The following is a 27,236-nucleotide window of genomic DNA, read 5'->3' on the forward strand; positions in this document are numbered from 1 at the left end:
CTGCATGCACCTGCTCATAGAAGCGGCATGTCTGGGGCTCTGACCCAGAGCAGCTGTTTGCCTCTGGTTTTTTTGGTAGGCTTACCTGAGCTCCTTAAGTTTCACGTGGGACTGCTGCAGGTCCCTGTTATAGCCTCTGTCCTTCATGCCCTTGGAGATTTTTTTCAAAAATTTTGGCATTTCGTCTTTTGGAACAGAGTTTGGATAGTACAGATTCGTTTCCCCATACAGCGATCAGATGCAGTACCTCCCGTTCGGTCCATGCAGGAGCTCTTTTGCAATTGTGGGACTCCATGGTCACCTCTGCTGATGAGATCTGCATGGTCACCTGTGCTGATCAGCTTGCCACGCTGACCAAACAGGAAATGAAATTCAAAAGTTCCTGGGGCTTTTCCTGTGTACCTGGCCAGTGCATCTGAGTTGAAAGTGCTGTCCAGACCGGTCACAATGGAGCACCCTGGGATAGCTTCCGGAGGCCAATACCGTAGAATTTCATCCACTCTACCCCAAATTTGACCCGGCAATGTCAATTGCAGCGCTAATCCCCTCGTCAGGGAGGAGTTCAGAAATCGATTTTAAGCGCCCTTTAAGTTGACAAAAATGGCTTTGTCGTGTGGACGAGTGCAGGGTTAAATCGATCTAAGGCTGCTAAATTCAACCTAAATTCGTAGTGTAGACCGGGGTTTAGTTTCCTTGCATTATAGAAAGCACATAGCTCCTCCCCCAGCTGGACTCATCTTTTGAGTCTGGCCCACCCTCCAAGTGCAACAAGCTGTTAATGGGCCCACATTAACCATTTCATTGCCTGTGGGGGGTAAACTCAAACTTAAACTTAATACTATTTGAATCAAAGTATTTTACAAGTAATTATTTACAGGTATTAAATGTAAAATTCTGTACCTATATCATTAAAAGTGCATTTAGATTTTCTAAATACCTATGTAATAGGAATAGGTGTGGATGATAGATCATCAGGCTATTTTAAGCTACACTATAATTAAGATTTGGCTTCTGAGAACACAAATAAATGAACTTTTTAAAAAGTCACTAAACTTGAAAAGATTTATTTTGTATATCACCATCCAAGGAAGCTGCATAATATCTTAGTGTGTTCTGGAAAGATAAACTTGGGGTCCTGAAAAGCTACATAATGTCCCTGTTGAGTTACACAGAAATCAGTGTAAGGTTTTAACCATATTTTTGGGGGTCTGGGCCAGATTTATATTGACCATGCTTATGAGCACACTCTTAAAATATTTCCATTCCTAAGTTCTTTCTTTAGTTAAGATAAAAGCTTTAGTTCGAAAAGGAGGGTTTTTTTAAAAATATATTGTTTCTACACTATTAGAGGTTTAAATAATTTTTTGTTTAAAAAAAAAAGGGTTATAATCTTAATGAAGTGCAAAAGTGCTGTGGCTTTTTCATATTCTGATACTCATTTTCATTAAATATTCATTTCAAAGAAAGTTACTATGTGGTTTTAATACACTATACATACTTTTAAATTGTCACCAGATGCATTTGCATGAGGTATGTGGAAATAATGTCTTGAAATGAAACACTTAAGTCTTTTAAAGGTTTATTGTATGTTTGGAATGCTTGTATGTTTAACTCTCCCCAATCCTCGCATTTATAAACCTCCTTTGGACTTGTGTTTCTATAGTCTCTTTTTTGCACAATTGATATAAAAATGTTCCAGTTAAATAAATGTATTTATTTGTTGTATGTATATGTTAGGAATGAATGAATATGCATATATTTTATGTATTAACTAAAATGGGATATAAAAAGTTTGGCACAAATGGGTATCTATGTGTGTTAGCCCATTTTAAGTATTCTAAAATATATCGCTAGCAGTCAGTCTAGAGATGAAAAGAAGTAAAAAGTTAATGTGTTGAGCATTTGCTCATATCAAATCAGAGTCCTGAGGATCCCTTCTACTGCTGAGTAGAGTGTCAGTCATAACCTTGGTAAAAAGAGTTTGCATACCTCAGCACAGGAAATACAACTGTATCCATTTACAGTAATTGCTGTAGTGTGGAATACCGTATCTAAAAGAAAGCTGAAGAAAATCCCACGTACATGCCAAAAAAGTGTGTATATCTGTATATTGTACACACACTATATACACACAGAGCCAATTCTGTTCTTAGTTACTCTGGTGTAAATTTGTAACTACATTGGAACACATTGGAATTTCTATACACCTCCATTAACATAAAAGAGAGCAGAATAAGGTCCTGTATTTAGAATGCACACATGAAAATTAATATAGTGATATATAATTGTGTGTGTGGATCTAATCAGGATGTAATTTTATCTACTACACAGTCTAGATTTGATTGAATTTTTATATTGCAACTGTAGCACTCAACATTTTTCTGAAGAATTATGCATGCCTAATAAACTTAACATAATTCCACAGTTTCAGTTTTAATTAGCAAGATTTAATAGTTTGAGAAAATAACTGTGATACACCTTTCTCCTTCTGACAATCCCTATTTGACATTCCATTAGGTACATTAAGTATCTGAGATTTAAATATTGTGTATTGTATATATAGTCATACATTAAATGTTTGGCATTCAAATGGAATCTGATTTTGGAGTATTAAAATTTTAACTCTAAGATGAACATCATTTTCATGGTTCTGGTGGGAAATTATTTTATGGAAATATTATTCTTCCTTATAGTTGACACAAGAAGAATGTAGGGGTACACTATACAAATATAGATCTGAAGAATTGGATATAGATGTAAGTATTTGTTTTTGGCTTACTGTGTTGATATTCTGATCTAGAAGTTTCTACCCTGGTCATAAAATTTAAATGCAAAAACTACTTAATATAAAACTAGTAGCAATTGCTTTAGTTAAAGTGGGGGGGACATTTCCATTATAACCCCCAGTTGTCATGCTTCTGGCTTTCTGAAATTATCACATTTTGGCCTGAAATTTTCCAGCATTTGTCTGTGCTCAAAGGGGAATTATTTCTGAAAGTTGGGGGAAATATTCCTGGATGTTTGAGCAAATATCCCATAGCTGGTTTTGAATTTATTGGGGTTGGGGAGATACTATTAATGTAAGTGAATTTGGTGTGTGCGCGCGTATTTAAAAAAAATCCCTCGAATCACCAAGAAACTTACAATACTTATTTATGTAAGTCTCTTGAATCAACAAGTCTACACTAAGGGCTTGTCTACATTACCTGCTGGATCGATGGGCAGCGATCGATCCAGCGGTGGTTGATTTATCACGTCTAGTCTAGATGCAATAAATTGATCTCCAAGCGCTCTCTTGTCGACTCCGGTACTCCACCAGGGTGAGAGGCGCAGGCGGGGTCGACAGGAGACCGTCAGCTGTTGACTTACCTCAGTAAAGACACCCCGGTAAGTAGATGTAAGTACATCAACTTCAGTTACATTATTCACGTAGCTGAAGTTGTGTAACTTAGATCAATCCCTCCTCTGCCCAGCCCCCTGTGTAGTCCAGGCCTTAGATGCACTGTTTGTAGACCTGTAGGCCTTTTCTAAAGTACATGTTCCATATGCAGTTTTAAAATGGGTAAGTTTTTAAATCAATTACTTTAAAGCTATTAAATGCATATAGTCCTTTTTCATGACTACTGTCCATGTCAAATTTCAGTTTTAAAGCTTCAGCCACTATAAAGGGATTACAGGAAAAAATAGCATTACATTTACACGTGGTTTGTTCTCATTTTAGTTATAAACATGCACAAAACTGGCTCAGCTGGTTTCTGTGAGTGACAGAAATGGAAGGTTACCTATTCACTGAATATAGTATGTGAGATAAGGCATGTTAGTTGAGGCTAAATATTACAACATGAATGTGTCCTGTCCAACTGAGCCATGTACATTAATTGTAGAAGGTTTTGCAGATGCTTTATTGCCTAAACTAAGGCCACAGAAGAAAGTGGTTTCTAAGGGTATGTCTACACTGGCAAGTTTCAGCACCACAAGTTATACCACTTTTATTAGAACACTGGGATTAAACAATGTTGCATGTCCACACTATGCTCCTTGTGACACTGGAGCACATTCACATTAGCAGCTCTTGCAGTGGCAAAGACAGCAGTGCATTGTGGTAGCTATTGCACTGTGCAACTGGCCACAGGGTGCTTTGGGAAGGGTTTTCAGTGCCTCATGGGGCGCAGACAGCATCACATGATGCAGGTTTCTCAATCCCATTGTTCATTGGGCATCCTACTACATTGCCAGCTGCTTTTCAACTGAAGTTGAGGGGGGGGGGGGGAAGGAATGTGTGTGATAGGGAGAGTGTGTGGGTTGGGGGGGAAGAGACTGTTCTGGGGGACAGCGTGTGTCAGCATGCTGTCTTCTAAGTTCAGACAGTGGCCGGAAGTAACCAGTTAACCAGTCCTGGGGAAGGAGGAAACCCTGACATCAGCCCCTGCCTCCCTCCCTGGGCTCTCTGCACAGCAGCCTCTCTCTCTCTCTCTCACACTCACACATCGACACACACCTGCCTCTGTGTTCAACAGCACCATTCCACATTAATGGTTTGCTTTGTGTCCTGGTCCAGATCAGCACACAACGGCTGTCAGAAATGGTGCTTTGAAAGGGGAGGGGTGCATGTCTCAGGGCAGCCGAGTTCAAAACTCTGAGCAGAGTGGTCACTTGAGGCATTATGGGACAGCTCCGGAGGCCAATTACAGCTCAGAAAGCAATCAAGTGTCTACATTGGCAATAGAATGCTGGAGCCTCTGCACAAATAGCATTATGACTCTTGTCGAGATGGTTTTTTTGCAGCGCTGCAACTGAGGAGTTTCTGCGCACATAGTGGCTTAGCAGTGTGTACACGTTTGCAGTTTGAGCTCAAAAAGCTGCTTTACTGCACAGAAACTTGCCAGTATAGACAAGCCCTAAATGTTTCACTATTTGAGTCTAACACAAAAGACAGGTGGGTACAATGCCTTACTTGACTTATGTTAAATACAAATATTTTACCTTTCCTTTCATTTGATGACAACTCACTTTACTCTCTAAATCTAATACAGTAAAATGTAAAAAGCTGTTTTATAAGTTTACATTTGAGATTTAGAAAAAAAAGTATTTAATACATAAGCAAAAATGTCATTGAGCAGATTTGAGTGTTTCAGAAAGCAAGATAAAAGGTCAGTGCAACCTCACAACATAACTCAGTGTATATTTGATACCACTGTGTGTTAACATGCCTAAAAAGGAGGCTGAAAGTGGACATATCCAGATTCTCCACAGCCTTTCTTAAATTAAAGCCATTTCCACTTGTTGGTGCTGAGACCATTCGCTTCATCTGGTCTTTCTGTAAGTAATTTGGGCCTGGTTCACTCTACTAGCACAAAGGGAGGCAAATTGCACCTTCAGGCCAGCAGGGCTATTTGATCCCTAGGGAACGTCAGTCAGTCTGTTTTACCTCCTCCCTCCTCCCTCCAGTTGTTGAAAGCTGTCCACAAGATATTCTAATTAAATGTATTGCTGGGCATCCTGAGCAGCACCCCAGTGCAGTAAATGTTGCTGGTGCCTTATGCTGCTCTGACCTTCAGGTGGACTTCTGATTGGATGTATGCCAGCAGAATGAGTCAAGCTAATGTCTTTGAATTAGTTAAATTCTAGCAGTATGTGTGTAAAGTTTTATTTGACTGTAAAATCCATTACATTTCATTACAGGAAATGTGAGAATCTTTATATACCCTATGTACGCTGATGGGAATAAAAACCATAACTGACAACAGATTTTATTTTTGCCTATGTTGGAATCTCTTTGTCAGTGTAATGGAAGCCTATACTACTGATGAGTTCTTCAGAAGAAAGCTGGCCCTTAAAATAAAACTTGGCAATGGAAGACTTTTTTTTAGAGAAACCATTGCCTCCGCAGAACACATCAGCAGCTGAAATTCAGATGTCTGTGTGTTTTAGCAATTTGATAGTACTTAGTACTGTGTAAAGTAAAAGACTTAGTGCTGCCCATCATCTTCAAACTGATGACATTGCAAACCAAATAATCTATCACCAGAGTAGTCACACATATGTGTTTAACAGAAAGGTGTGAAAATAGAACCACACGGGGCTCCCACAAGATTGCTTTCGCCTTTGGTGAGTAATTGCTCAAAACAACTTTCTGTAATATAGGATAGAAAAGAATGGATCTATTTAATATGTACCCCAACCAAGGCCTGCAGGTGGGTCAAAATAGTGGGATCAGCTCTAGTAAAAGCTGCTGTGAAATCTAGAAGACTTGGCTGTAGAATAACTAGTTAGTACATTTGACCCAGAGTCTCTTAGGCTGCTTTGAAAATTCAATATTCAACTTTACAACATTTAAAGTTAAATATATAGTAATAACAAAACTTTAATATTCGTGAAATGGTTTGATACTGTGTTAATATAGATGATATGCAGAATAATAAATACTAATTACAACCATCTTCTCTTAAACTAGACTAAGCTTAGCCGATTATGTGAACAAGATAAAGTGGTACAAGCACTGGAAGAGAAACTTCAGCAGCTACACAAGGAGAAAGTAGGGCAATTATATTTATTACCTAAAATGGATGTTATTTTACATGGCTATTATCACAACACTGATAACTAAAGTAAAAAGAAAATCAACCCAATGATGCAGAACATTAAAAATTAATTCTTTTTATTATAATAGTACACGCTTGAGCAAGCTTTGCTATCAGCCAGTCAAGAGATAGAAATGAATGCAGATAACCCAGCTGCCATACAGAATGTAGTCTTACAGCGAGATGATTTACAGAATGGACTGCTTAGCACTTGTCGAGAAGTGTCTCGAGCTACTGCAGTAAGTAATAGATTTTTTTGCCAGTAAAACTCAATGAGGTGTTAAGCGATTTTTCTTCATGTTGGTACTTTTAATTGAGTTGTCTACGGGTTCTTTCTTTATTATTTCCCAGCATCTTTAAATTGTCTTTCATTTACCTCGAGCTTCTGGTGAGCCAGATAGAAAAATGTTCTTTTTAATCCAGTCAACATGTGAAATCTTTTGCCTTAAATTACTTTAAAAGGGACAAATGCATACAAACTTTAATTGATTTGGCAACTTTTTTCTGTGAGATGAAAAGTTGATTATAGAGTGAGTTGAATAATACCAATAAACCATATCTTATTGAGAAGTTCTGATGATAACTTAAGATGCTGCACTTAATTTTTCAAAAATGTATTGGCTCCTTTGTAAATATGTTAATATACAATAGAAGCAACCAGAGAGGTCATATTGTCCTGTTAAGTTTACTATATGTTCTTCTTAGAGTAGATGTAGCAGTGTATTCCACTTATGTATGTGTGTGCCCACAATGCTGGAGCTGGAGAATTTTCCCTAATAGTACCTGTATAGGGGCTGTGCTTGCACCTCATGGCCACAGTTCCTCTCCTAGATATATGAGGCAGCACTGCCCCGAGCCCTCTTGTTCTTTCTTACCCCCCATGGCTGGAGTCAGAACTGTGGGTGGTTTTCACCTCACAATCCCACTATTTTTAGTGACTTTTCTAGTTGTATATAATTAATTAGTACCCATAGTATAGCGTTAGTTAGATTTAGTGTTAGCTGTAGTTTAAGTGTTTCCCTGGTGATGCCCTCACCGGGATTGACGTTGTTTGAGGAAGCAGTCCCCTTCAATGATCCACACGTGGTGCTTGCTGTGCCTAGGTGAAGCCCATGTCAAGGAGCAGTAGTTCGATTTGCAGATCATTCACCAAATGGACTTAGGTGGCAAGGGATCTTCAGCTGAAGCAACGCTTGCTCAAACAGGCCTGCTTCAGCACCAAGGCCATCGTCGTCATGGAGCTGGCGCTTCTCCGGAAACACAGGGGAGTTGTTCCTTGTCAAGTGCATCAAGGAAAAGGTCGCATAAGACTGACCACGGTTGCTCCAGGCCCTGTGGGGACTTGTCTCCCTCCTCCAGAAGAAGCGTGGATCAGCACCGGATGAATGCCAATTCACAGGATGGAGCATGACCTGTCAACCGCTTCCCAGTATACTATGTAAGGCTGGTCGGAGACACCATGCCGTTGACTCCAATTCTGGCCGCGGGAACTGACGAGGATGATGCTGACACTCGCTGTTTCTACGCCAGCGATTAATCAGGAGCCAATGAACCTCCTCTGTCTTTCAGTTCCTACCTCGCTCTTGGTCCAGGACTTTGCAGCCCTGCGTCTTTTATAGCCCCATTGGCTGGGCAGGCTGCTGAAGCTGAAAGTTTGTCTGCACGGTACCCTGAGATCTCTCTTTCACAGTCAGTGGAAGTAGGGCTGGTGCTGGGCTCAGCACACATTTGGAAAGCCTTTCCCTCCCCAGAGACAGCAGGACTATCCCAGAAAGGGTCATAGGTACCATAGGAGAAAGCTATCGGGTCTGGGGTTCAACTAATCCACATTCCCTCTCTTAGTGCCTCCCAAGCACCCCGTTTAACTCCGTTGGTCCACCGCAGTGTTCCAGTCATTTCTCCTTTCTCCCCACTTCCTCCATTTGGGAACAGGCTGGCCTGCTTTCACAATGCTTGGGGTTCAATCACCATTGTTGGGCTGTGTCATCCAGTTCCTTTCTATCCTTCCTCCTTCAGTCCTTCTTCAGGGACCCCTCTCAGGAAGCAGGTTCGCTCTTTGCTGGCTTTGGGAGCAGCAGAGGAGGTGCCGCTGGAACATCAGGGTTATAGTTTCTATTCCCAGTACTTTCTGGTGTCCAAATCCAAGGTAGAGGTGAGACCCATTCTTGAGCTTCATGGCCTCAACAATTATATTGGATAAATGACATTCTGAATGGTCATTCTATCGACTGTCCTCCCTGCGTTGTCTCAGAATGGCTGGTTTACTGCTCTGGACCTTCAGTATACCTACTTCCATGTGGTGATTTTGCTAGGCCATAGAAAATACTTTCAATTTGTTGTGGCAGTGTCATTTTCAGTACATGCTGCTTCCATTTGTCTTCCGCACCCCCTGGGTTTTTACCAAATGCATGGTCATTGTGATGGCATATTTCATGAAGAAAGGAACCCACATCTTTCTGTATCTGGGTGTCTGGTTACTGAGGGGCAGGTTCAAAAAGAAAGTTCTTGCTCACATCAACAGTACTCTGCATTTGCTCAACCATCTGGTTCTTATCCTAAATACTGGAAGTCAACTTCAGTTGCCGCTCAGAAAATTGAGTTTGTTGGGGCCGTAGTAAATTCTACACGTTCAGGAGCATTTCTGCCAACTGACAGTTTTCAGGCAATTTGCCACCTTTGCCTCAGTCTGCAGTCTCAGCTTTCCATGTCAGTGTCCCAGATGTGCCTGAAGCTCTTGGGCCATATGTCCACTTGCATGCAGGTAGTCCGATCTGCAAGGTTTCTCTCTCTCTCTCTCTCTCTCTCTCTCTCTCTCACACTCACACACACACACACACACACACACACACACACACACACACACACACACACACACACACACACACACACACACCATATGTACTCAGGACAGTACCATCTGACTATTCACCCACTAGACAGATTGGTCTATCATCCTCTATTGGTCCTGGACTCCTTGCTGTGGTGGATACATCTAGAGAACATTTGCTAGGGCATTTATTCCCTTTGTCTGCCCCTTGCCAACCAGGTCTGTTGTCACCGACACGTCCCTGATGGATTGGGGTCACTGAAGTGTCAGATGGGAGCAGGAGGCCTCACTGCATATCAACGTGCTGGAGCTTGGGGACATCTAGAATGTATGTCATCCTTTTCTGGACTATTGGGTTCAGTGGTTCACATACTTACTGAAAATACCGACAAGATGTATTATGTGAACAAGCAAGGGGGAGCATACATCTCTAGTCTTCTCACATTGTTGGTTCAGCATCCCCATATTGCTGCTTCTCCATCCTGAACTACTCACTCAGAATAACGTTCGCACCCTCTATCCTACACTCAGTTCCCTCCATCTCATGACATGGCTAAATGAGGAGGAAGAGCAGTGTTCAGCAGCTGTTCAATAGGTACTACACAACAAGAAACCCATCTACCAGAATGGGCTATTCAGCTAAATGGAAGCAGTGTTCAGTGTGGTCACTGGGCTATGGAATTCAACTGACGCTGGCTTCTATCCAGGACATCTTGGAGCATCCTGCTGCACCTTCAGTGGTTGGGACTTGCACTTAGTTCAATGAAAGTGCATCTGGCAGTGATATCAGCCTTTTATTCCCCACATTCAGAGAAAATCAGCCTTCTCCAATGCCATGGTAGCAAGATTCTTAAAAGGGCTTCATCTCCATCTTCCAGTCTGAGAGCCACTTCCTCTGTGGAACTGTAACACTGTCCTAGTGGCTTTAATGTGACCTCTGTTCGAACTCCTGGTATTTTATTCCTTTTTGTTTTTGTGTCAGAAAACTGCATTCCTGGTAACGATAACATCAACAAGGAGAGTCTGAGTTGCAGGCTCTGATGGCAGAGCCTCCGTATACACAGTTCTCCAAGGTCAGAGTGACTTTACGACCATACCCCAACTTTTTATCTAAAGTGGTTTCACAGTTTCATTTGAAGCAGGCAGTATATTTACCTGCGTTCTTTCCTAAGTCGTATTCATCTCCGGAGGAGCAGTGTCTCCACACATTAAATGTCAGGCATTGTCTAGCCTTCTTTCTGGATGGGATTAAACAGTTATGTGCTTTGCCTTGCCTGTTTGTGTCACATGCAGATCATATGAAGTGTCAGATGATCTCTTCATATGATCTCTAAATGGATAACCTCCTATATCAAGATTGTATGAAATAGCTTCAGCTATGCCTTCTCAGTGAGTGCAAGTTCATTCTACAAGAGCTCATGCAACATCAATAGCGTTACTCAGTGATGTCCCAATATTGGACATTTGCAGGGCTGCTACGTGGTCGTCCGTACATATGTTTATTGAACCATTATGCCATCACCGCATCTTTCAGGATGAAAGTTTTGATAGGGCGGTCCTGCAGTCCTTGTTTAGGTAGACTCTAGCCCCGTCTCTTGGGGGGTACTTCTTGTGAGTCAGCTAAGTGGAATAATTTGCTGCATCTACTTGAAGAAGAAAGTTAGTTACTGTAACTGTAGTTCTTCAAAATGTGATGCAGAAATGTATTCCACAACCCTCCCTTCATCTTCTCTGCATTGGAGTCTTGTCTCATGATATTCAGTGTGAAAGGACAGAATGGGGTCAGGGTGGTGCTGCCTCATATAGCTGGGGAAGGGCTATGGCCACAAGGCAGGAGCACCACCCCTCTGTGGGTACTGCTAGGCAAAATTCTCTGAGTGCGCACACATCTAAGTGGAGTACACGTTTGCATCACATCTTGAAGAACTACAGTTACTATAAATAACCTTTTTATTTTTGTTGGTTGCTGCTGTGTACAGTGGAAACATATATTGGAATGCTCTCATTTATTCTTCAGAGCTTTGATAATTTATGAAGAGAGTCCCTCGACTGATGTAATGTTAAGTGGACTCCCTTATTTCCCACACTGGTGTAAGCTGTTTCAAAAGGATAATTTTGTTCAAGTACTTGATTTTTGCTGGGGGAAAACTGGTTATCAGTTTGGATGGGTAATAGTATTGGACTAGATTTATGCTCTGATTTGTGCCTAATACAATCCCAGTGAAGTCAGTGGGCCACACACAATGCAGAATTTGACTCTTTGACGTTAGGGAAAACTTCAATAATATGCGTGTGATATATTATCAAGGGATTGAATTTAAGTAAACTTTAGCTTAAAAGTGAAATGCACAGAATGGCACCTGTGGAATACTAAAGGTTGTAAAAAGAAACTTCATCCACTTGGCATAGCCCAGCAGAGTTTATATAAGAATCACCACTTGTTGCCATGTAACAGATGCAGGTGGGAGTGTAAAGGGGCATTCACCTCTTGAGCACCTCCCAGCAACTGGGTATGGTACCACAGTCCTTTTCTCATCTCTGGTGCCCCTTGCAGGCTGTCAGTAGACCTTTGTTGGTCTTCAGTGGCTTGGCACTCATTGAGTCACAAAATCCAAATGAACACCCTAATAACGTATTGGGTTATAAGCAAATAAGCAATCTATTTTCCCTCTCTAGGATTATCATCCCTAGCTATGGGCCCTCTAAATTCAGCTCTTTGTTCAGGCCCACACACTAGTCTGGATTACAACCCCAGGACTCTACACACAGCAGCCACATACTGCTTACTCCAGTCCGTTGCTGCTATTTCTCTGGCCCTCTTCTTACTGGGCCCCTTGGATATCCAGCGCGATCTCAGGGCTAGCATCCTTAGGTTCTTCTCCCTCTTCAGTCTGCGTGTAAGTTCAGACAGCCATAAAACTCTGATACTTTTTGGGCTTCTTTTAGTCAGAGAGCTTCTTTGGTCCTCTGGTCCCAGCCAGGAACCAACCTGCTAAGCCCCTACAGCTTCTTTTACCTGAGCCTGCTGGGCTATGATTGCTTCCGTAAGGTCTCCCTAAGCAGGCCTGGAGGACCCACCTTCACTGCTTCTGGTACAGGGTGTAATAGGACCACAAGGCCTCCTGTAGGGAGCTGAAAAGGCCAGATACACCCTATCAGAGGGAGTCTCATATATAAAACTGTACACTAGCTCCCAACCTGTTTTAATGTTTAACAGTGAAAAGAAAAACTTAAACAGTTGCATTTTAAAATATTTGTTTCCCATCACAGATGACTATTAAAGCTGGTTGGAATGTGATTTATAGTGTAGCAGTGTCTCAAATAACATTTTTTAGCAAGATGGATGCCTCATTACTAGGCTCAGAAACTTTGATTAATAGCCCTGCATACAGTTGAATAAATGGAACATTTCTGCACTCTGCAAATGTTGTGTTCCCTTCATCTTCCACTGTTTTAATGGTGGATTTTTCTCTGTCCTTGTGGTCAGAGGCTGACTAGACATTATGTCATGGCTAGGGAATAGGATTGCCACTACTGAAAACCTTTGTTAGTTTTCTCTGCTTCCAGAATGATGCAAAAGGCAGGCTACAGACCTCCATTTGTGACAGTCATCTTGATTCTAAATTTAAACACTTTCTTCATCCTGTGTCATTTGAAACTTATATTCTCTCAGTGGGCTTCTTTACTCAAGAGAAATACATTTTAGACATAGTATTCAATACTCTTGTCTAGAAAAGATTTATTATATTTAATATTATGTCCGCTGGTTGTCATTAATCCTAAAATGGGACTGCCCAGGGTTCACCATGACACAGCTGATACAAAACTAAATACAACAGTCCAATTATACTTAGTGATTAATGTTAGTTAAACACACAATACCTAGAAGAATCCAGACCCATGAAGGGGGGTTGGCCACTGCCACCTCCTGTCCACTTTTCACAGGAACTCTGGGGAAGCTTGCCAGTCCCAACCATGTTTGGAAGTGTGTCACACAGAGCTGACTGATCAGTTTCCAGATCTGGAACTGGACTGAAAACAGGAAGGAACAGCAGAAGCAATGTGGCTATTGTACTCATCAGCAAAGGAGAACCTGAGGACAGCACTACTGCTTCCTCTATCCCCTGCAGCTCTTGATGCTCTTAAGTGGCTTCTCAGGTCACAGTGGTCCTGCTGCTAATGTGCTCCGTGACAACAGCCCTGCCTCAGACTTGTTGCAATGAATGACAGCACTGTTGCATCATTGAGACACTCCCATCCTCCTCCTCCTCCCTTCCCCATATCCCCCCTACAGTCAGCTAGCCAGTTAGCTAGGGTGCCAACAAATATAATACTGTGGCTGTTTGCCTGGGGAAGCAGACAGGTTATTTTCCTTTCCCTGTACCAGGCATGGCCCCTCCATACTCAGACCATTTCTGTAGGTGGAAAATACTATTCCTGCTGTAGCTCCCTGTCCCTGCCCAAGGCTCCCAGCCTGATCCCCAAATATAAATCAGTCGGGACAAACTCTTCGAAGGGTTAAGACAAATCTGTAATCATCAATAAACAGAAGCCTTGGTCTTACCCATGAAAACAAACACAAAAAGGAGACATCCTGGTTATAACTCTGACCCCTGCCCAGAGTCCATCAATATCTTACATTAAACATCAACAAGACAGATGGAAGGGTGGGGAACCTAAAGAAGGGAAAGTTAATCCTGATTCTCTTTGACTGGACAATGTCTGTCTCACAAGCCTTGCACTTTCAAAGACCAAAAAAGGCACAATCATGTAACCCTCCAACTTGTCACCATTCCAACATTGTAAGAGAGACAAGACAAAGAATCTTGCTCACTTAGTTAATGGTCTCCCGAGGAAGGGCATCTGTCCCAATTGGATGGAGAAGAAGAAAGAAACTCAAGATAGACACCTTTCAAGGTTATGTTAAATAAACTTATTTCAGAACTCCAGCCTGAGCAACCAGAAGAACAGGAAGTGACAGACAGAATCCCAGAACAAAAATCTTGCCCTTTAAATTCTAAGGAGGACTTTGTGTCCCCATCCATCCATCCACGATTCGGAGATTCAGAAATGCAGAATGAGCATTACCTAGCCAGTCTAGATGATCCAATTGGCAACTTCACAGGTTTTACTTGCTGTTGAAGGACAAGCTGGGCTTGAGTTATTCTGCCTTAGGTGGAAGCAGCAGCCTCTTCAAACAGTGGCTTCAGAGAAGGGTGAGTTTTTACCCTCAGTACCCCTGGATAGAAAGATAATCCACTCTAAGGCATGATTCTGGACTTGGCCTGAAGGCATCTGTAAAACTCAGAGGAAAGACTATTAAAAATCTTAATTCTAAATTAGACACCATACTTTTGTCCTGTTAAATAATAATAATTTAAAAAAAAATCTACCAATGCATCCTGTGAGGGAAAATTGACAAAATTTAGTTTGCTGCAGCGGGTGATAATTGAAAGTCTTGTCTGTCTCCATTATCTCCAGACATATTTGGAGTGCGAGGGAGGATTTAAGACAAAGGGTCCAAGAAGGAAATTCTCAGGTGCTAGCAAATTTTTTTCCCTTTTTTATCTTGTTGCCCACGGAAGAAAATAAATAAAACACCAATTGAAAGTGAAAAAGTATTTTTAAATAGGACCAAAATTAATTTCTTAATTTGTTCTTGAGAGGTACTGCAGAACTTGCATCTGCTGGGCTGAGAAAAAAATGGTGCAAGTTTTTTAAACTGCCAACATCTCTTTTTAACTTGTCAACACCTAATGTGAGATTTTAATTCTACCTTTCTTCTAAATTAAGGAACTGGAAAGAGCATGGAGGGAGTATGACAAATTAGAATACGATGTAACAATTACAAGGAACCATATGCAGGAGCAGCTGGACCGACTTGGAGAAGTTCAGGTATAGAAGAATTGTAATATGATTTTAAATCTGTTTAAAATACAAAGTTAAAGCAAACAACCTCTTTATTTCATGCCTGTTTGAGTCTTCCTGAAAGATCAATAAAAGGAAGAGGAGGGGAAAATGAGATTGTCCTTTGCTGCTTTTTTGGTATTATTTTTTATTTGTATTACTGTAAAGGCCTAAATGGTAGTTTGGGGTTTTTTTGTTTTTCTGAGGAGAAGGGGGGGTTATTATGTATTTCATTTTTGCCCTTCCAGCAGTTCCCATTGGCCTGGAGCAGTGAACTGCGGCCATTGGGAGCCGTGATCAGCCGAACCTGCGAACGTGGCAGGTACACAAACCAGCCCGACCCGGCCCGCCAAGGGCTTTCCCTGCAGAAGGAGTGGAACAAGTTTGGGAACCACTGCAATAAGTAGATGGGAGGTGGAGGGGAGTGTAGGGAGCCCTGTGCAGAGGAGCGCCACAAGCCATGCATGCTACAGATTGGCTTTCCACACACAGACATGGAAGGGATATTGCAGATGAGTGGCAGGAGCAGGGAAATAAGTATACAGCAGACCCATTGGCACAAATTTTGAATGGTTATGGGGGCACACATCGGCCCATAGATTATTCACCAGTTTAGAGTAGTTCATTCTGAGAGTCTGGACGGAGACAAACACAGCTCCACACTGTCAGGCATGCTGCTTTTATGTTGATTGGATCCACCTATGAGTCTGTACTGATGGTGTTCCCTTTTGGCCAATGCAAGACATGCAAACAGCTCAACATATGAAGAATCATCCCACAAAGCAGAGCTGCGGTAATGTGTACAGTGGTGAATTCCCTTGTTTCCATTCTCCTTTGTAGATTGAGACATTGTGTCCTCCTGTGTCACTAGTGAAATGCTCTACTGTCAAATGGCTTAATTTTCATTTTGGAAGATGAGATTTGCAAAGCCGCTGAATCAAGCAGCTGGAATGTGTGAGCAGTCAATTGTTGTGATGGTGGCTACTTCACTAACCACCCTGAAGAGGTTACACTAACCTCCAGATAGTGTGAACATTGTATCAGTGTGGATGGGGAGTGTCAGTTATCAGATTGCTTCCTAAATCCTGGTTCCTTTCACTAAGGAGAGAAAATTGTGTACATGATACTTTCTACAGACAGTAAAATTGTTTGTTCTTCCACCATATTATACATGCTGTCCCATGTCTCTTTACTGGCAGACTGAGTCAGCAGGTATACAGCGTGCTCAGATTCAAAAGGAACTTTGGAGAATTCAAGATGTCATGGAAGGTTTGAGTAAACATAAACAGCAAAGAAGCTCTACAGAGGCAGGTAAATGGGCTGCTTTTATTAAACCACGTAGTACTTCTAGGGAATAAACTTTGTAATTGCTTTTTTGTTTGACTGAAAACTGTTTGATATCACAGTTGCTGGAAACAAGTGTAACTGAAATTATTTACCAGTTGAAATTAGTGTGTTTAAGCCTTTTGGTCAATACAGAGGCAGGCTTTTGTCCTAGTTCCTAAATAGTTATTTATTGTAAACGGATTTTCATGTTTTTTTTAAACAGGTACCATTGGATCAAAGTCTTTTTCAGCTATTAAGTATAAAAATGAGGTATGATTTTAGTAGTTTTATATTTTAGCATCCATGAATTTCTGAATTAAAAATTATTGGCTGACTAAAATCATTTCTGAACTCTTCTAATGGTATCAGAAATGTGTATTCAGTATATTTAAATTGGCAGATCCATTACTGAATTATTGGATTACTTTTGAAGGTTAAAGTCCCATGTAGTAATTCTAAATTTTTCATTTCTGCTGTGACTTCTTACCAATTCATGATTCTGTGTCCCCATTCCTCACCCTTTTTTGTTCCCAGGCCTCTACCCCAAAAGTGTAAATCCTGATTTCCCCCACACACACACATTTCATAGAGAGAACAATTATATTGTTTTACATCTCGCTTCATATATAAAGCCTGGTTCACAGATGTGCCGAGCACCCCAACAACAGATTAAATCGATGGCAGCTCCAAGTGTTCAACCCATCTGGAAATCAGGCCCATAATGTGTAGAAATCATAGCTTTAAAGGGACACTGTCAACTTTGTGTTACACCCAAAATTTAAGCTTGGTTTATAAAGGTTATAGAAAATCTAATATGCACCAAAATCTTTTAATAATATTGAATTTCAGTTAAAACAGTGGGATAACAAAATCAGTATGCTTAGTCACAACAGAAGCATGTCTGTGCATGAGAGGCAGAAAGTACAACAGATAGAAATGAAAGCATAATTAGCTGAGTGAGATGCAGAAAGTAAATGGTGAAAATGAGATTTAAAATCTCATGGTGTTAGTAAAACAATGTTGTTTGTTAATGTATCTTTTTAGTATGACAGTGTCCCTTTAATTCCAAAACACAAAACTTGTATAGCTACAGTAATATACTTTCTAAAAGTTATAAATAATTGTAACAGGTGTGCATATCTAAATAAGGTGACTATTCTACAATCTTTAGGAAGAGGAAGTAGTCCCACCTCGTCCTCCACTCCCTCGGTCCTATGACTTTACAGAGCATCCTCCCATAATCCCCTCTCTGCCCAGTGATAGCAGCTCCTTGCTCTGTTATAGTAGGGGCCCAGTACATCTGCTGGAAGAAAAGAAGATTCACCAAGTTCAAGGATATCAGAGAAATGGATCTTACTGTGTAAGTGGCTAAAATTGCCACAATGTACATCAAGCATTCCCCCCCATCCACTGCACAGTCACTTTTATTTTGACATCTGGCTACTTTTGTGCTGTGTAATTCCTTTTTGGCTAATTAGTTTTATTTCTAGCTGCATCATTTGCATCTGACATTTTTTCATCAGATATACCATGCTTATAAACGTGTTTTAAGAATCAAATATCAAAACAAGACTCTCACGGTGATTCGATATATTTTGATCACTTTTTCAGAATCAGGTTTTTCTGAACTCTTGTAACACTACACAAACCCCAGTCCTGGCAATCATGTATCTGTTGAAGCCTTTTATAGTTAGTTTTTGTTTCTTGGGGTTAGTGTTGTATAATAACAGTAAACTTTCTCCTTCACATCAGCCAGATTTGGTTTGTATAACTTTTGAAAGTCAGTGGCAGTTTGTTTCGTGTTAATTACAAAATGAATATCACTACACCAGCCCCTGAGCAATGGAGCATTGGCTTACAAAAATAACATATTTAAATTATAGCAAAATCAGCCGCAAGATTACGTTGTTTGATTCTTAAGATACTAACATTTAAATGATAAATCAGTGTTCATTAGCTTTTACTATTATCATCCTTCTAGGGTCCGGATTATAGACTTTATAAGAGTGAGCCAGAGTTAACAACAGTGGCAGAAGTTGATGAATCTAATGGTGAAGAAAAGACAGAACCAATTTCAGAGTCAGAAACTTCTACAACTAAAGGTTAATGCCAAGCATGTTGATTTCCACCCTGTTTTTCCGTCTTTCAGTCTTTCTACAGCCTTGTAGAAACTGTTATTTTGTGTGTGTGTGTGTGTGTGTATGTATATATATATGTGTATAATATTTATTTTACGAATAGTATGTCCATTGCTTGATGCAAATGAAACAGCTCCCGCAATAAAATGCGTTAGTTTTACATCGAGGTTTTCAGTCAATCAAATCACAGAGAAATGAAACATTACACTGAACAAGAACCCTGAAATCTTTATTGACACTGTGTCAAATCATATCATTCATGTCCCACACACATCACTCCCTTGAACAATTACCCATTTTCTGTCCTGGCCCTTACGCGGTTTTTTAATCTAACTTGCAACAGTGTGTTATCAAAATGTCCAAAAAGGCAGCGTCACAGAATTCTCAAACTCTCTCAAGACAAGGAAATAATGTGTTTTTTAATCTTACAATTGTTGAATTGCCCTCTGTCTTGTGATACAATAGAATTAATATTATTGCCCTTGGAATATACTCATAATAAAGGTCTGTGCTTTTGCTGAATGCCTCAGTTTCTCTTCTTCATATAGTCCCCATAAAAGCTATTAATTACTTAGTAGATTCCTTCACCGTGAACACTCACTTAAGGAATCTAATATCCCTTGTTAAAACATGTAAAATAGCTTTTTAAAAGTTGTGTTTGGAAAAGGCAGTTGTCAAAATCCCCTCACTTTAACAATATGTGCTGCACCCCCATTAGCCAAATTGAAAGAACATTCAAGAATGATGTCTTAAAATCAGCCTCTCCCTGCCCCGGTAGTACCCGCAATGTTCAGTGCCAGTCAGGTCACTTGGCTTCCGTTCTGATGTGATGACTCAGTATGCACATGAGATGCTGGTGTTATGGGTCTTGGCTGAATGTGATCTAAAGGGATGTCGTTAGTTAACTGTGTGGTTTTATGTTGTATAGTTTTGAAGAGTTGAAAAAGCATTTAATCCCTGTGGATTACCTCACTCACCTTATCTCTCATAAATGGAGAAATAATTGTCTGTCTGTGAGAAAACAGGCCTCACTAAAGAAAAGCAGATAATAAGCTGCCTATCTGATATAGATGGCACTTAAAAAAAAGTAGCTACAGCCTCAGTGTGGATTCTTCGTCTTATCAGTAGATTGAGATAATTTTATTGTAGCTGTTGCTGTTTGTTCCACCCAATGAGCACTTAGTCTTCTAATGCACTTATTTCAGTCTAGTTCTCGATACTCAAAAAAATCCCAACAGCATGAGAGAGAATATAAGCAATCAATTTTTCCTAATTGTCTACATGCACTAACAACATATTGCTTATACTTGTATTTGTATTGTTTCAGTTAATCTTTCCATACCTTCATATCCCAAACAATTTCAGCAGAGCTCAACTTAAAAATCACACATCTAAAATTGTATTTTACTTATTGTTATAACAAACCACATCTAAGGGCTTGTCTACATGATGGTGTAACACACACTAAGTGTGATTTCTATAGTACACTAAGATGTTATGCATTAATTGGTCCATATAGACCCTGCTTGTGGGATCTAAAGGTTTACAGTGCACTTTAACCTAGCACTATGTTAAAGCACACTGGGAACCTTTAGTGCACACCAGCAGGGCCTGACGAACTAATTTAATGTGCAACACCTTAGTGTGTTTTAGAAATCACATCACAGTAGTGTGTATAGCCTTACCATGTAGACCAGCCCTAAGATGACTATAGCCACATGTAGTGGTTGCTACTGCAATAAAATAATAAGAGATTGGAAGGGAACATTTAATTTGTTTTATTATTTGTTTGTTTTGTGCACTTTACAGCACTAGTTATTTTTAATCATAGACTTTAAGGTCAGAAGGGACCATTATGATCATCTAGTCTGACCTCCTGCAAAATGCAGGCCACAGAATCTCACCCCCACACTCCTGTATCAAACCTGTGTCTGAGCCATTGAAGTCCTCAAATCATGGTTTAAAGACTTGAAGGTGCAGAGAACCTTCCAGCAAGTGACCTGTGCCCCACGCTGCAGAGGAAGGCGAAAAATGTTTCCCTCTGTCAGTTATTTTCTTTTCATTTGTCCTTCACCCTCCAAGAAAGAAAAAACATTTTAAAAATAGGAATTTGTGATTGTAAAACTCTAGAAATTGGAGACCAGTGACCTGCAAAGGAGAATTAAAATAGGCTTGTGCCCTTTCTTTTCCTGTTTTGACAACTAAAGAAGGCCTGAAGGGTTTCTTGAAATGTGTTTGGTCAGATGCTCAGCATTCCTTGTGCAATACAAGTTCAGGTCCTATCTAGTCCTATTTTGTTTTTAAAAAGAAAAAACTTCCATGACTAATTAACATTTTGGATAAAGTAAGCTTTAGTTCAAGATGCATCCTCCCATCTCTCCAGTTATGACAGTTGCAGTCTGCTGGGATCTGCAAGAGTTGTTCTAGCCAAACCAAAGACCACAGCTGACATTCCAGATATTTTCAAGGGGAAAAAAAACTTGCAAACGGACAAAAAATTGTGAAAGCCCAAACGCATCTTTTGGGTTTTCTTTATGTATGATGAAGAAGCAAAACAGGAGCAAGCCTAATTTTTGAAAAAATACTTTGCTGGTCACATTTAACATACTGGTTAAATACTGACTAGATTTGTTTGACTGGGTTTATTTACATAGAAAAAAATACAGATATACTAGTTAGGCATCATGACTTTTATGGTAAATACAAGACTGATAGCCTATCAATTAATGACTTCACATCCTAACGTGTTTTAGTTGGAAAACAATACAGTATTGCATGTGCCATTTTGCATAATACTTAAGATGCTGTTTTATTACTTTATAGGTTCACATTTTCCTGTTGGAGTTGTCCCTCCCAGAACCAAATCACCAACTCCAGAATCGTCAACAATAGCCTCTTACGTCACTTTAAGGAAAAACAAGAAGATAGATCTAAGAATGGTATTTAAAAATAATTTGCAAGCATCAAGATTTACAACAGTGTATTTGTTTTCCAAGTTTAATTTCTGGATCTTTAGTTACTTTAAAAGCTTTATCTTTCATTTACTTTAAAACATCCCACTGGCTGAAAACGTGCAATAAAATGTATTACCTTCATGCATTCAGTTCATAAGTAAGGAATGACAGCATTTTAAAATTCACTTCTGCCAGAACCCCCATAGACTTCATTACATTTGAATTGGTAAACTGCTAAATGTTGGTGATAAAAGCTACTCAATAATTGAGGACTTCAAATCAGGCTTTTTGATTTTTCTAGTGGTCACCAGTATTATTGCTAAACTAGTTATTGAATCTAGTGCCAGTGGGTCATCCCCAATACTGAATTAAAAGTACATAAAGTCCTGCCTTTTAGGCTTCGTTTTTTCAGGTGCCTTTCTTGTTGTGGGGCAAAGGGACAGCGTATTATTAACCTGTGTTGGTAAATCATTTTTTTTCCCCAACCCCAAAAATGATTTTTGAGACATCTGAAATGATCAGAACAGTTGAGAGAACAGTGCATAGTACTGAACCTCTTGTGATTTTCAGATGAGATGTCAGATAGTGTGGGATGAAGGAAGAAGACAAAATGACTAAGATAGGAAAATGGGAGCAGGGAATAGAGAAGACAGAAGGGAAAACTGACAGAGGATTTTAGGAACGAGAATGGAGGCGGAAGCAAGACAATAACAGAAGTGTGAGTTCAGAGAAGAGATTACTACCACTTTTGAAAAGACCGTATCCAGACTTTTTGTGAGCTTTTATGACGCATGCATGTTTGTTTGGGAAATCAGAGTCCACGACGACAACCATACTCTAGTCTTCAACCTTGTCTTTAGTATACAGTTTAACTGTAATCATAGAACAAGGTGAACCAAGTCCAGAACCATTCAGAAAACCGCTTAAAACCTTTAAATGCAGTTGCAGAAATGGTGCTGAACATAGTTTGTCTTGGTCTATGCTTGCAGTTAAATTGTGTCCAGCTGTACCCATTCATAGAGTTTAAGGCCAGATGGGATAATTAGATTGTAATCAAGTCATCTGTCCATATTACTTTTGATAAGGTAAACAGATTGAGATCTAAATGTCTCACTATAAGGCATTCCCCCCAGCTTTTGAATAATTTTTTGTGGCTCTTTTCTTTACCGCCTCCAATCTTTCAACATTTTTTTAAAAATGTGGACATCAGAACTGTATGCAGTATTCTAGTAGTCTCATCAATGCTATGTATATAGAGGTGAAAACACCACCCTACTCCTACTTGCTCCCCACCCCTCTAAGTGTATACATCCAAGGATCACATTAGTCCTTGTTTGCCACATTGTTGCACTAGAAGCTCAGACTGAGTTGCTTGTCCACTGGTCAACATGAGTTCCCAATGTGATGCTGTGGAGAAAAAGGCTAATGTGTTGCTGACACCTGTTGTCAGCAATGGGTAATAATTTTTCTAGCAAAGACAAAAGTTACTGATACTCTTTAGCACATTTGACAGCAGATTAGCAACTACAGTGCTGGTATATTTTAGGAATGAATTAGGTGTGATGCCAAATTTATGGTGGTTCTTCGAGGAATGTCCCCGTGGGTGCTCCACTTTAGGTGTCAATGCGCCCTGTGCTTGTAATCGGAGATTTGTGGTAGCAGTGCCTAGTTTGGTTGTGCATGCGCCATTGCCGTCTCGCGCTGCTCCAGGCAGTTACGTAGTACTGCGCAACCAACTGTCCCTCAGGTCCTTCTCTACTGCCTTTTGCCTTGAGTCAGAGCAATTACCAGTGCCCTCACTTACCTTTAGATATGATAGTTTATAGTATACTTAGTAGTTTTATCATTGTTACTCTTTATACTTATTTTATTTAGTAAAAAAAAAAAGTCTCCCTTATTCCCCTCAGTAGGAAGATTAAGTTTAGGCTTCTGCAGAGTTATTGCTCCCTTCTTATTTGGGACAGAACCTCTCCACATGCCCGAATCACTGGGATTCAAACGCTGCCTGACTTGCAGACTGTAAATCTCTATCTCTGATAGACATGCACAGTGTGTCTGCTGTCTCAGCAAGACACATATTCCTCAAAAGTGTCCACATTGCTGTAATCTCCTGGCCAGAACAAGAAAAGTTATGCATCTTCAACTTAAGCTCCTTATGATGGAGAAATCTCTGATACCGGCCTCAAACTCCGAGTCGAGGACCTGTCCGGACCAACAGTCGCCATCATCAGCCCCTACGAAAGAGACTTTACCCAAGAAGGTTACTAAAAAGCAGGTTCAGACTTCATCACAGCGGGAATTGGCTACGAAAAAGCAATCCCCTACCTCCAAGTCTCCCTTGGTACCGATGGCACTGAGCCAGGACCTTCCGGTACCACAAGTTTTCAGAGAGCCAAAGACCCTAAGCGGAGAAGCTTGAACGGAGGCTCACATGCCATTCCCACCAAACTGGCCTGATTGGGATCAGTGGGCAGGGCTCAACATCACAGGCCCCCTAGCCCACCAAGATCAAGAGCACCATGATCACCTATCCCAGCAGCATCAAAAACTCAAGAGGGGGTGACTGAGGAAACCTCAGACCAGGAAGCATTACCAAGAGTGAACATGTTCTCTTCGTCACCAGATGGAAGTATAATGCCCCTACCACAGAGGATGACTTCAAGCAATTCCAGGAACTCTTCAAAAGGTGGCAGAGACCTTTGGGCATATCACTAGAAGAGATACCTGAATCACAGCATAAACTACTAGACATACTTTAAACATCTACCTCAGCAAAGATAGCATTTCTGATCAACGATGCTATTATGGAGCCTGCCAAAACCATCTGGCAGACACGGGCAACAGCACCCCCATCATGCATAAGATCAGTCAAGAAATACAATATGCCATATAAAGGAGTTGAATTCTTATTTAAACACCCTACACCAAACTCACTAGTGGTGGAAGCAGTAAATGGCAAAAACAACCTGTATGACAGAGACTGGAATAAGTTAGATCTCTTCAGCCACAAGATGTATTCATTTCATAGAATCATAGAATCTCAGGGTTGGAAGGGGCCTCAGGAGGTCATCTAGTCCAACCCCCTGCTCAAAGCAGGACCAAACCCAACTAAGTCATCCCAGCCAGGGCTTTGTCAAGCCTGACCTTAAAAACCTCTAAGGAAGGAGATTCCACCACCTCCCTAGGTAACCCATTCCAGTTCTTCACCACCCTACTAGTGAAAAAGCTTTTCCTAATATCCAACCTAAACCTCCCCCTCTGCAACTTGAGACCATTACTCCTTGTTCTGTCATCTTCTACCACTGAGAACAGTCTAGATCCATCCTCTTTGGAACCCCCTTTCAGGTAGTTGAAAGCAGCTATCAAATCCCCCCTCATTCTTCTCTTCTGCAGACTAAACAATCCCAGTTCCCTCAGCGTCTCCTCATAAGTCATGTGCTCCAGCCCCCTAATCATTTTTGTTGCCCTCCGCTGGACTCTCTCCAATTTATCCACATCCTTCTTGTAGTGTGGGGCCCAAAACTGGACACAGTACTCCAAATGAGGCCTCACCAGTGCTGAGTAGAGGGGAATGATCACATCCCTCGATCTGCTGGAAATGCCCCTACTTATACAACCCAAAATGCCATTAGCCTTCTTGGCAACAAGGGCACACTGTTGACTCATATTCAGCTTTTCGTCCACCGTAACCCCTAGGTCCTTTTCTGCAGAACTGCTGCCCAGCCATTCGGTCCCTAGTCTGTAGCAGTGCATGGGATTCTTCCGTCCTAAGTGCAGGACTCTGCACTTGTCCTTGTTGAACCTCATCATATTTCTTTTGGCCCAATCCTCTAATTTGTCTAGGTCCCTCTGTATCCTAGCCCTACCCTCCAGCGTATCAACCACTCCTCCCAGTTTAGTGTCATCTGCAAACTTGCTAAGGGTGCAGTCCACACCATCCTCCAGATCGTTAATGAAGATATTGAATAAAACCGGCCCCAGCACCGACCCTTGGGGCACTCCACTTGATACCGGCTGCCAACTAGACATGGAACCGTTGATCACTACCCGTTGAGCCCGACCATCTAGCCAGTTTTCTATCCACCTTACCGTCCATTCATCCAGCCCATACTTCAACGCTGCAGTTTCACATAGCTAATTACGAGGCCCTACTGTCCAAATATACACAGAATTTTTTTTTAAATCTCAGAATTTATTGAAGAGAAAAAAGAACAGTTTAAAGCTAATATCATTGAAGGCCATCTCATTGCCATGACAGTACTGCAGGTCTCTCTCGACTCCACAGACATGGCCGCATGCTCCATCACAATATCTGTGGTCATGCACCATGCATTGTGGCTTCATCTCTCGGGATTCCCCAGGGAGATCCAGTCAACAGACGAGGATCTGCCCTTTTAAGGCCCAAAGTTATTCGCTGCCAAAACAGACGAGTCACTTCATACCCTTAAGAACTGAAGGGTGACATTAAAATCCCTGGGCATTTACACACCTGCAAATAAAAAGAAATGGCAGGAATTCTACCCAGAGATTCTGCTCGCCGCCATACACGCAACCACACAGGCAATATGACCAATGCTGCAAACAAAGACAAACCAGATGTCGACAAAACCAAAACGAACCTTCGACATCCCTGCAATCTACCTCAAGACAGCAGTTTTGAAGGTGTGGTCAAGGATATAAGACAACCACATGCTCTAACACTGGAAACAGAGACTATCTCCCGAATGTTCGGAGATCACCTGTCACCAAGTACCAAGTCTGGAACGCCATCGCTATAAATAAATGGTTTTTTAGAAATTATCCAACAGGGTTATTCCATCCCCTTTATCTCCATCCCACCTTCCCCCCCCCCCCCCCCATTCAGTGACCACTCTCATGCGTACCTGCCACAACGGGAAATAAACAACCTCATACACCTAGATGCAGTGGAACTATTACCAGTGCAGCACAGAGGGAAAGGTTTTTACTCTCACTATTTTCTAACCCAGAAAAAGATGGGCAGGTGGAGACCCATTCTGGATCTAAGAAAACTCAACAAGTTCATAAAAACACAATGTTTCAAAGTGCTGACACTAACTACTATAATTCCAGCATTAGAGAAGGGGGAACTGGCTCTTGGCCCTCGACCTGCAAGATGCATATTTTCTCTTTACCATCCATCCATCTCACAGAAGATTCCTAAGGTTCACCCTGGGAAAACAACCCTTCCAATACGAAGTATTATCTTTTGGCTTGTCAACTGCCCCAAGGATTTTTTCCAAAGTTTTAGCACTGGTGGCAGCGCACCTCCGCAGACACAGTCATAGTATTTCCATATCTGAATGACTGCCTCATAAGGGCACCAACACAACATGAAGCAATAAGAGTGACACAGAGTACGATAACCCTTTTCACAAATTTAGGATTACAAATAAACACGCTTTAAAAGTCAACATTGATTCCTGTCCAGAAACTGGAATTCATCGGAGCTTGTCTTGACTGTTCAATCGTGACAGCAACACTA

The 27,236-nt window shown here is 41.0% G+C and overlaps 1 protein-coding gene across 4 annotated transcripts in view; it reads left to right on the forward strand.

Moving 5' to 3' along the window:
• PLEKHA5 (pleckstrin homology domain containing A5) overlaps positions 1-27,236 on the forward strand; it is a 304,813-nt gene that overhangs the window by 249,694 nt on the left and 27,883 nt on the right. For 2 of the 4 annotated variants that reach the window (XM_044992791.1, XM_044992758.1), the window contains 9 exons: positions 2,694-2,756; positions 6,455-6,535; positions 6,671-6,820; positions 15,202-15,303; positions 16,515-16,626; positions 16,865-16,911; positions 17,813-18,001; positions 18,623-18,743; positions 21,603-21,718. In XM_044992791.1, the coding sequence (XP_044848726.1) occupies positions 2,694-2,756; positions 6,455-6,535; positions 6,671-6,820; positions 15,202-15,303; positions 16,515-16,626; positions 16,865-16,911; positions 17,813-18,001; positions 18,623-18,743; positions 21,603-21,718 (981 nt within the window). The remainder of the gene's footprint in view (positions 1-2,693; positions 2,757-6,454; positions 6,536-6,670; positions 6,821-15,201; positions 15,304-16,514; positions 16,627-16,864; positions 16,912-17,812; positions 18,002-18,622; positions 18,744-21,602; positions 21,719-27,236) is intronic. The other 2 variants (XM_044992750.1, XM_044992765.1) reach the window with 1 other exon arrangement.

The sequence above is a fragment of the Mauremys mutica genome, chromosome 1 (assembly GCF_020497125.1).
Source record: "Mauremys mutica isolate MM-2020 ecotype Southern chromosome 1, ASM2049712v1, whole genome shotgun sequence".
In the NCBI taxonomy this organism is placed as follows: domain Eukaryota; kingdom Metazoa; phylum Chordata; order Testudines; family Geoemydidae; genus Mauremys; species Mauremys mutica.